The sequence below is a fragment of the Melanaphis sacchari genome, unplaced genomic scaffold (assembly GCF_002803265.2).
Source record: "Melanaphis sacchari strain LSU unplaced genomic scaffold, SCAv2.0 Contig84_pilon_pilon, whole genome shotgun sequence".
Classification (NCBI taxonomy): Eukaryota; Metazoa; Arthropoda; class Insecta; order Hemiptera; family Aphididae; genus Melanaphis; species Melanaphis sacchari.
The window spans coordinates 641,302-653,792 of NW_020271599.1; the positions used below are offsets into that span (position 1 = coordinate 641,302).

Sequence of the window (12,491 nt, forward strand, 5' to 3'; positions counted from 1 at the left end):
TCCGTGGGCCGTGATATACTAACTATAACTAACTATAACCAAACATAATTAAATTATAATTGTTTTTAAAGTCGTTGAATGTCTGAATAAGGATACATTATCGTAGTTAACTGGAGGGAGAAAGATAACAATCTTCACAAATACAATTTAAATATTATAATAGATTTTTTTTCAAATTTATGTAAGGAACTTATAAAACTAAAATGAATAATTTGTACAAATACAATAAAAACTAGTTAATTTATTTTATTGAATAAAATATATCAATTTTGACGAAATTTATAATTAATCGTATTTTCGATTTTAGTAAAAAGCCCGATAGAGTACATTTTCGGGGTTAACGATTTTTTTTTTACGAATGATTACCAAAGAGTATACGCGTATGCTTTTGAACCTTCAACAACATTTTGTAAGAGTATAATTTGGGCATACGGTATATATTTTTATGACGTAATTTATTCTTCAGGAACAATATACCATATTGACTAATATTTTGTTATTGTTTCTATACAATAAATATATATAATCTAGATTTAAATCCTACATGTTCAGTAAAACATTCGATAACGGACATTTTTAACCACTAGCATATCCATCAATGCCACATGTAACAACTGTTTTGACTCTATACATATAAGTAATTATAGTATTTTATTTTAGTGCACGGTCTGTGTACCCACCTAAATAATAATCGTCTGTCTATATAATATAAATAAATAATTGTAATGTATTATTATTATTATTCATGTATCGTGCTTCCCGTTGTGGTATATTCGTTTTACGTAGTGGTAATAGTTGTGTGATGTTATATTGTTTTCGTGGCGTACTCTATCACATTTGATAGTAATTTATTATATCGATATATTAATATATATACTGCATTATGATATGCAGTCGACTAATTGACTGAAATATGAACCATCGTTCGGATATTGGACGTAATAATTTTCGCAGCGATTCGGTCGCATTAGAGTAATTTTGGTTTTAAATTACAACTGTTACCTAGGTGCATGAACTTTTACGCACGCCACTTAATCTGCTAATCATAGTTATCGGATTCGCGCACAGTTATTGTTTCTTTTTATTTTTTCATACAGATGATATCCTCATTCGTGGTTGTATAACTATTATATTATTGATGCTATTTTAATATACAATTCAGTAATTTTTAGAAACAACAATCTAACATTTTTCTGATTAAAATCGAACTCATGAGCACTACAGTTATAACTATTTCGTACCAAATAGCGGATAATAACATCTTATTGCTTGTTCATATACATTATTATTCATCAAGTATACTCATCACTTTTAATAATATCCTTTAATAATGTATTTATTAAAAATCTGAGTTTTGGGTTTTTAAAGTACTTTTAAAACTTATAAAATTTAGTTGTCTGCCTTTGCACTATTGACATATTTTTTAGAAACAAAACTATTTGTCTTAGACCACTAGTCATTTTTATGTTTCATTTAAAAACATCAATAACATAGCTATTGGTTCTCTAAGACTGGTGATAAACAACCCTACATTTAATTCTTAAATGTATTTAAATTAATTTAAATTTAGCCATTTAATATTTATAGTGTAAACTTTGATTTATTTTAATGTGATTTATCAAGCATACTCACTCTTTTTTTTAACCAATAATACACCTATTCAGGGACTTAGGATTTGATTTTTTAGAATTTTTAAATATACTTTAAGACCATATTTTAAAATTTTTGAAATTTTTTGTATTACTTTATGAGTGCTTTGTGAAATATAAACTTTTGTTTATCAAAGGAAAACTCCCCCCTCCCCCGTCTACTTTTAATAATTTAGTGTTTTTTTTTCTAAAAAGTTTGACGTATTAAAATCAAAATAAGTATGTATATTTTGAATTATTTTAGCTTTTATGCTATAAAAAACTCTAAATAAATACATACAAGCAGTAAGATTATTCACACACTTATTTAATAAACATACATAAACATCCTTTGATATTCATCAAAATACAGTCAACTTTTAGAGCAGCGAATCAAATAATACAGTACTATTTTGATTATTTTATCAAAGCTTTCATCGGATTTACTAAATTTCTCCATTGTATTATGATACGGAATTATAATAAATTCTAATTTCTAAATAACTCTTCAAGTTTACATTTTGTTAGATTTATAAGCCTTAGTTGTTAATAGATACTTGGTAATATTTATATTTTACAGTATTATATTTAAATTACCTTACTTTACTATTATTTTTTATAGCTTTTTTATAAATTTTAATTGCTTATACTTTAATAGTATGTAAACTCAAAAGTTCTAAATTATAGTCGTAGAAACATATGAAACTATACAAAAATTTGTGAATAATTAAGGTGACATTGCGTATCCTACCTTGGTATGCCACTTAGTGCGTAATTCTCAGGAAATGATCGGCATATGAGGCTATAGAAGATAAAGACTCGCTCTTCCATTTTGATTTTCAGCACAACACTATAGTAAAATACGAATTCAGAAAGAGATAACGATAACAATTATTAATTAGGTAAAAATATTTGTTTTGAAAAAAAAAAAAATGTTATTTTGCAATGAATCAAATTATATAAAAAACTATTTTTCACAACATTGATACTTTTCGAGATTATAAGTGTTTACAATATTGACAAAACAATCAACCAGTTCACAAAGGCATTCGCAAAAATAAAAATAAATAAATAAATACATCATTAAAATAGCCAGAATCGGTTGGTCGCGAAATGGATAGTGTTGATCATAATTTAATGAGACAAAGATACACACAAGAAATATTAGGGTTGTCTGCAGCTTACCACAAGTATACCGTGAACACTAATTTGGTCAGCGGTCGTATTGACTTGTGCGTTCTACAGTTGGACAGAGTGAGTTTAGAGCACCATTGAATTTCACCGAATTTATACTTTCTGCTCATCCGCTAATTCCATTTACTGGGATTTACAAACTTGAAGCTATGGCAATTGGCGAGACTGTATAAACGACAAGCGACCATCGTTTATACTATTGTGTATACAAGTAAACTCGCGGGAAACCTTGATTTTTCTGTCGGTCATTTTTTCATTATTCGTTCGACAACGAAAATCGCCATTCATTTTTTCTTCACCTCTGTCCAACTCACAAAAATCTTATCGACCTAATAGATTTCCGCAAGTGTGTATAGCAGTACAGTGTTGTGTAGTACGAGTCTTGAAAACCAGACAAATCGCGCTACACGTTTCAAAAGAATTATGCGCTTGGTTACACTTGAAGGTACGATGTACATGAATTATCTATATTTATTTATTATTCACAAGTTCCCAGTACAAATGGCGACAATTTCAATATTTCATACGCCCCTGTGACGCTTTTTTTAAATTTACTGTGCACTTGCATATACACTGTAAATATTGATGTATAGTATAATATGTTTGTGAAGTCAAAGTTAAAATCTTGATTATTATTATGATATACTTGTATATGATATAATATGTAATATGCATATTAAATATTCATATAATCAATTTATTGATTGACAGAGAGAATAAAAAAATTGCACACTGTCATCAAACCGTAATTAATTTAATTATTTTTTATTTAAATATCTTTTCTCCTGGATGTCATTATTGAAAATTTATGAATTAATTCTCCCTACTAACAAAGATTCAATGCATATATATTAATGCATTTAAAAATGTTCTTAAACTAAGATAACCTCAAATATTTTTTTATAGGCTTAAGTCAGAAAACGATCTCTATTTTAAAAATGTAGAGTACAAAAATTTATTATAATTCATTATATATAAGATTAAGAATAAAAATATTTAGTTAAAACAATGTAATGAGTTTTATGTAACGACACAAACGATAATTTACTTTCTGATGGACAATCTTTATAATATAACCTTCGTTTAAAGTAATAAAATAATTTTAAATTTGTGTTTAACTGTAGTAATATGTTATAAGAAAAAAAAGATTAAATATTATAAATTGACAATTTAACATTTTTGCATATAAATTAATGTTATTGGTGTTTCTGGTCGAGATTTTTCAATAAGTTTTTTTAACTGAACCAAACGTGCTTTACTCGACTCAGCGGAAGAATATAGAAAAAAGTAAATAAACAAAATTATATTATTATTATTCGAGCCATATAAACCGAAACGCGTCGGGATGTTTATATCGTAAATACAAATATTTCCTGAGCAATATTCACTAAACGAAATTACATGGTGGCAGTTTTTATTACAAGTTATGGGAGAACGGTCGTTATAATGTTTCTTCGGGTGGATAATGTACAGAATAAAATAAAATAATAATAATAGTAAAAAAAAAACATTTCGACCACATAAATGTTTCAACATTACATTATTTGGTATTTGTATATTTTTAGCGCACTTAGCAGTATTTATCACATAATATCGCGAGTATTTTTTAGTCTTTATTATTTGAAACTTTAAACAGTTTTGTTACTCGTTGAACCATTATATTAAAATAATTTTTGTAACTCTTAATAACGGAGCGGACGGTTAACGTGATGATGATCTAGAGACCCTAATGTCGAATTTAATTAGACGTGTATATTCTACAGTATAACTATAATGCTATAAAGTGATACAATTATCACCTAGATTCAAAATTATTCATACTAGAATAATTGTACAGGTAGTGGTCTGACGGCTGGTTTTAAGGGTTCTTGATCTTGACTCGATTTTGAGTATCTGCATGTGTTTTGTGTTGTTTGGTATGTGATTTACTAACCAACGTACTTGTTGGATACAAAACCAATTTCTTCCAGTCTATTTCGGCGTTGCCACAACACCCCGTGTGGCAACGTTGTGCTGAAACGCGTTTCGGACGCGACGCACAATTCTGACCTTTGTACCCCCTTGTGTGGGGGACGATATCGCGCGTCTAGGCGATCCGTCGTCGCCCCGGTCGCAGTTGTCATTGTTTTCTTTTTTACCGTACATTGGTCCAGTGTGCACGTTCGTCGGCAATACCGCCATTTTTTTTTTTGTTTTTAATATTTTCTTTTCTTTTTCGGTCGTCCGAACAATCATCACCACCGACAAGTCTCCATCAACAACAATCAGGTTGTACGCAATTTTTCATTATTATTATATTATTAGTTGTTGTAATAGTAACTGTCATGTTATTATGTTTTGTTATCCATTAAGTTTATATTTTTTTGTTTCTTTTACTGATCATTTGTATATCTAATTGTTCTTTTCGTTTTTGACGCGCATTAAATGATATTCATTTATAACTATCAAGTTATTTTGTTTTCATATCTGTTGTAAAGGACAACCTAGCACTCATCACCTAACTAATCAACCTTGGTACTCTTTCTTTTTATTGTTTTTGTGATACAGTCCACTCTCCTCTCCACATCAAACAAGAATTTTCGTTTGTTCGACTTGTGTGCAGCCTTTTCTCACAGTACTATATCTACGTTTTATAATTTTTAGCATAGTTTATCCGTAGTAAATGTGAAATATATAAATTGTAGTACATTATAAGTTATGAATAAAAATCATTACAGTAAATTTCGTTGCAATGACGTGACTTCACGAATATTTGTATTGACTTTAGTGACTCAAAGTGTTCTTTTCGAATATTCTAATAATATAATTTTACTAAAAAAAATTAAATAGGTATATATTATATAGGTACTGTAAATGTATCAAAAATAAACAATAAAATTATTTTTTTTCTAGCACACTGTTATAATGACTTAATAATATATAATACATATTAATTTAATTATTAATAGAAAATTAACGTTCTACATAATTGTTTTCATTTGAAAAAAAAGTTTCAGTATTATTATTAATACAATACCTAATTATTATTACTTTATATATCATAACTACTTACCTTTTTATTTCTATTTTAACTATTTAAATGTATTAAATAATTTAATTAATAACAAATTTAACCAGGATTCATAACATCATGATGATGTGCAAATTTAATATATTCACTTATATTTGTTTTTGATATATTGTCAACATTTTGTACTTTCGTATTAAATATACAGAACTCGACACATCGCGGTGAGTTATTGTAAACGCATGGCTTTATATTTGATTGTTTTGAAATATGAGTATTCAATATTGGTAACAACATTTTTTAAAAATTGATAACATTTAAAAAAAAGTAAATTATATTTTAAAAGTACCTATGCTGTTTTTTAGAAGTACGAGTATTATATGGGTTTAATTTAAAGTTAATTTATTAATTTTAAATATTAAAAAATTAAACACCAATAAAAGTATATTTAATCTTAAAATTTCGCTCTTTATTATTATTTTTAATTAATGAATACTGTAAATTAGTGTTTATACTGGTAGCAGCTGTTGTAATATTTTCTTCTACTTATGTTTATATAATCGTTTGTATATTTTTCATGTTGGGAATTTGGTGTAGGGTCATTTGATGTTTTAATGTTTTGATATGGTTTTAAGTCAATACTATAATATTCATTCTGTTTTTGAATGCAATTCGAAGTGAAAAAAAATATAATACAATGGTATAAACTCCGTTTGATCGAATATCAAGCCAATCTGCTGTATAACAACTACTACAATGGTAAAATTTCCAAATGGTCGATTCGTATACATAAATACATTTCGATATTCAGAGATCGTTTCGAATTATTCTTACGAGAACAATTCATGTCGCGTATGATGTGGTCATATTATCGTTATTCAATCCGAAATTCTCTTTATAAACCCTTTTATTATAATTTAGCGTATTATATCAGTCGGATATGAAGATATTTGAATCAGATACGAGCATGTCCAGTGATGTATATATCATTTGGTCTAAGGGTTGAAAAAATCATTTTCACACACTTACATTTGTAGGTATTTGTATGCGTTTCAAGTTTCAACAACTTTGTCCATCAAATGGTAGTGGTTTTAACAAAACTTCAAAGAGGAGTTAAATACTCGCATATATACATTTACGTTACGTTTTAATATATATATTTATATATACATGCTATGTACAGGATAATTTACCAAGTATAGAGTTAACCCTCTTTTTATCCTTTTAATGTATTTATGTCATACTATAACATTTTTAAGTATACTTAAGGACCATATTTTATTGAATATTTACAGATTTTGTTTACCAGTTAAAGAGTATTCTGTGACGATACAATCTTTTTCTTTTCAATTACCTTTTTTATTGTTGTTAATGAATAGTTAGCATATTATATTTTTCTTATAATTGTTTATGCATTTGAATTGAATTTTAACAATTAGTTACTAGTTTCTGAGTTATTAAACTTTATTTATTAAGAATAATTATAGCAATTAATATTGATATAACATAAAATATAAATTATATACTGTAATGTTTAATCTAGAAAATCTAGTACTTATTATATTCAAACAATGTTTACTTACCTATTATAATTTAAAAATTAATCAAAGCAATTGTGATCAATAAATACGAAAAATATTCAAAAAATCATCTGTTTAATAATTAACAGTTAGAACAATGAAGGAAGAGAGTTTGATAAAAAAAAAAAAAAAAACGCTATTTGTCAAATGGTTTAAAGAATCGAAGTATTTGGGAATAAAGTATTTTACGTACATACTTAACAATTTCAAAAAACAGAATTAAAATAATAAACATTTTAATGAACATTGATTGATTCTCTATTGGCTCATAATCCCAAGATAATTTTAATACATAAATAAAATCTTATCGACTTTAGTCGTTGTAAAATACGCGACATTTTAGCGTCTGCAATGCGGTAACCAATGACAAAATTTCCGCGTTACTGATGAAGGTTGATGAGGCCCAGGGCCCTGCCACAAAAACGACAAAGAGTAAAATTTCTATAGAAAACAAAAACTGATACAGTTTTCTACCGACTCCAAACGTTGTATTATATATATAACATAAGGGGTATGTCGATGATTGTGATTCAATCTTCCCGGTGGGCTTGAAAGTCGGTCGTCGGCGGCACGCTGCGAATCGGGCGGCCGTCACGAGCCCACGTCCAGAACACGCACACCGTCTTATACGCGTTTTACCCTTCGAACGGTGACTTTATTTTGAACATATTATATTATATTTATGCACGTCATGTGACATAGGTGGGGAACGAAATGTTGGGTACAAGAGAGTACAACAAAACTGGCGTAGGAAAAACAGGTATGCTATAGGGATAGTCGCACCGGCGTTACCAGTGCTTTAAGTTGACATGAGGTTTGACGTGACGAGCGGGGTCAAATATGTATGTGTATGTGTGTGTGTGTGTGTGTGCTTATATAATATATTTAAGTATATGTATATAAATTATATGCAAATGGACCAATTCAATTTCACGGTGTTGAGGGTTTGTCGAACGTCACGTTCACGACCGCACGGCGTTTTACTGAAGCACTGATAGATGTATTACCAACGATCGAACTTGAGATTTTCCAAATCATCAGATTACCTACGTATAACGTTTTATTATTATTATCGTCATCGTCGTCATGCGATAACATTTTATAACGCGAGACATTTTCCTCATTTTTAGCAGGTTTTTGTGTCTGTATTTTTCTTAAATAATTTAAAGCACTTTTAATAACACTAAATGATTTATGACTGTACGAAATTTATACAAAATGATCTATTTAACCTAATATTTCAAAAAGTTTAACTGTTTTTAAAATATTTTTTACTCAATTGCGTATAATTATCTGACAATAGTTTTATATTTTTTCAACTTTGTATAAATATTTTTTAAATTATTCAATGAACGGTGCAAGTATTACATTAAAAACTTATTACAAATTTACTAATTTTCGAAATTGAAAAATATCCTGTTTTAGAATGTGCAATAAAAAAATAAATAAATAAAATATTGTGATTAAAATGAGAAAATTTAATAAATTGAAAAAAAAAGTTTTCTTTTTTTCTAAAAATTGTTTTGTAATAACATAAAATTATGTAGACTCAAGTTCTTACATAATATTTGTTGACAGCGTATAACCGATGATCATTTATTATTTAAATTGTAACAGTTCTGCACCAACTGTATTTAATGTATTTTGTGTACTACTCACAAATTTAATTTTATTCATGAAGTTGTTATAGCCATTTCTCTTTATATTAGCAATAAAACAATTTTCGTAAACACATTTGGTACTGAAAGCGTTTATATTTTGAAGTGAGAACCATTGAAAAAAAAAACATAATTGTAATTAAAACAAAATGAATTTAGTTTTGATCAGATATACAACTGCTTGTGGCATATTATTTATGATCAGAGAAATGGGTGCACATAAGTTATAAAGCTATCAAAATGTAATTATCAACTTGGAGATTTAAACAACAGTTGAAGTAAAATTGTCTATTATTTTTACAATAAATTATAATTGTAAAAAATCCAATAAAAAATATAAATTATTGTAAAATTGAGATAGACAACAAAGATATTGTTTATTATTCACTTATAATTTATTATTGTAACTCTATAAGTGCGGTAACATAATTTTTTAAACGGTCTATTGATAATTAGAGTCCAAACTCAAGTCTCTATAGTCATTTATTTTTAGTTACAACAAAAATATAAAATTAATTTAATCAAAAATGGGTTTTTTGGAAAAATTCCGGATTTATTTTAAAGTAACTTGAGCCGATTAATTAATCCAAACTACTTTTTAAGTTGAAGATTTAAGTATTTTTTTTTATTATTTAAGTGACTTTAGACACACACACACAAACATTATTGTATAAAAATGTTTGAAACATTCATTACTTCTCTCTGAATCCATAATACGAGTATATATTATTAGGTATTTTATTCGTAAAACGTATAAATACATTTAACTTCTAATAATTTTTTGATTGACTGCATTTTAAAGGTTGACAGTCATTAAAACTTATTAATTTACAATGTTCAGATTCAACTTAAATAATTTAAAATTATGTACTCGATAATACTATAAATAATGTTAAATGAATAGTTTATAAACGTAAAATTACTGCGATATTTTCGATTACGCATATATACATACTATGTGTACCAATATAACTACTTATACATATATATATATATATATATATATAGAGAGAGAGTTTCAATGTCATTTTTATTTATTTTTCATTATTGAGGTTTTAAATTCAACATCATTGATATTGGATGTTTTTTTACTTGAATTTCAACCTAAAAAAATACATAACAATAATTTATTCATATCTTAATAAATTAAAAAAAAAATAATTCAATATTTCTTGAATTTATATCTGTACCTAATATCTGATGTATTACATTGTATCTATATTATTTATATTACATATTGTTATGTATCTAAAAATAATGGAATTATCTTTGTCTATTTATAATAAATATTAAATAATAATATTACATTGTAGATGTTTAATATTTAAATTATTTAATTCATGTATTTTTTTTATTTTTTTCATTTGCAAAATATTTCGATCGAATTATTAGTAGAGAAAATTATTGTGGAAATAACAGTTGACATTTCTTTAAATAATATCATATTGCTTATTTAATATTATATTGAGAGTATCACCAATGTGCTTTAATGAGCAATAGATCATATTTCGTCACATTAGACTTTACACAGAGGAGAACAATATAAATAAACGTGAATTAATGTTGACGTGTAATTTCAAAATAACTATGTTAAGCTTTTGTTTCACTGACACGGAAATGGGTTTTTTGGTGGAAGTTAAGAGACTATAATATAAGAGTTTATATATAACATAAAATATTCTAAAAGTACCTATGTATAAATTATTTTATGAAAATTAATGTGATTTTTTTCGTAATAATTTTAAATAAAACAATCAGTCTTACTTTATTATATTTATTCATATTATTATTATTTTGATAAATTACTTGAAATATTAAAAGTAAATTATATACTTTACTAATATTTTTCAGAAAAATGTTATTTAAGCAAATTCTTATCGTGCTTGTAGGTTTTAGTTGTAAGAATGTTGATGCTCTTAAAGATACAAAAAGAGTAACGAAACAACTTAATGTAGTAATTGTTGGTTGTAGTTGCAATCATAGACTGAACTTAAGTATAACATTTATTCTTATAAAAATTTGATAATATGAACATAACATAAAATACCTAAAACATGAAAGATTTAGTAAAATTATAATATATAATGTACATCCTAAATGTGTATTATTTAAATATTATTGAATGATTCGAAAAAAATAATTATATTACCATATAAATGTAAATTGCGATAATGAAAAAAGTAAAAGGTTAATATATATTTCATTAATTTATAAATTGGAAACTATTATTTGATATTGTGTAGTTATAAAATTAATTTTGAGGTGGACTCTCTTTAGCTGTACGAGGTGTGACTATATAGAATACCTCGTTTATATCGAACACAGACTGTGTACATATACTTATAAATAATTTATTTTTCAGGGCCAAAATATTGGGGAGTTTTAAATCCACTGTGGAAGTTATGCTCGATTGGCAAACGGCAATCTCCAATTGACATTGATCCGGATAAACTGCTGTTCGATCCATTTTTGAAAAATCTTCACATCGATAAAGACAAAGTGAGAGTAAACGCATATATATTCAGCTATGATGTTTTTGTAGCTATCGTGCTCAATTTAACGGCAATATAATATTCAACTGACTTCTTTTTTAAAATAAATATATATATACTTGTATATTATGCAAGGATTGACGGAAAAATAATAAAATCTGTCTGGAATCAGGATTTTCAAGAAGTACACATTTCGTATACATTTTCTACATTTATTTATATTATATACTATACAACTCCATAGATATATGCTATATAGTATATGGTGTGTACAATATACGATTATTATTATTATTATTATTTTTATGAAAAATGGATTTTGAAACGGAAAGCAATATGTCAGTATATATAACGTCTTGTCGTCTTGATAACTCAGCTGACTATATTAATTTCGTTCTCTTTGACACTTTTTTTTTACCCGTGTGATATACACATACATACAAATACATATTATAAACAAATAATTTGACTACAGATAAGAACAAAAATTATATTTCAAAATTAAGTTTACAAAAATCATAACATATTGTAGGTATACACAATAAACTTTCTTGAATGATAAATTTAATCAAACAATTTCTGTTATTTGAATGATTACATTGGTTATTCGTTCTTTAATAAATTTGTTTGACATAAAAGGTTAGTGGAACAATCGAAAACACTGGACAATCTTTGGTATTCAGAGTGGATAAAGAGTCGAAATACGTTTTGAACATCACCGAAGGTCCTCTGACTTATCGCTATCAATTCCAAGAATTCTACATACACTTTGGCACTGATAACAATCTTGGGTCTGAACATAAAATCCAGGGTTACTCGTTTCCGGCTGAAGTAAGTATTTGTGTTAGTATATTTTATTCGAATAAGCCATGACGTAACAAAACATAAATTAAGTTGTGATTATATATCACAAGCAGAATGCAGTTAACTTA

At 26.7% G+C, this 12,491-nt stretch overlaps 1 protein-coding gene across 1 annotated transcript in view; it reads left to right on the forward strand.

Moving 5' to 3' along the window:
• The window catches only part of LOC112602199 (carbonic anhydrase-related protein 10), a 105,410-nt gene that overhangs the window by 34,817 nt on the left and 58,102 nt on the right, over positions 1–12,491 (forward strand). Inside the window, exons 4-5 of the mRNA XM_025350156.1 lie at positions 11,430–11,566; positions 12,199–12,390. Of these exons, the coding sequence (XP_025205941.1) occupies positions 11,430–11,566; positions 12,199–12,390 (329 nt within the window). The remainder of the gene's footprint in view (positions 1–11,429; positions 11,567–12,198; positions 12,391–12,491) is intronic.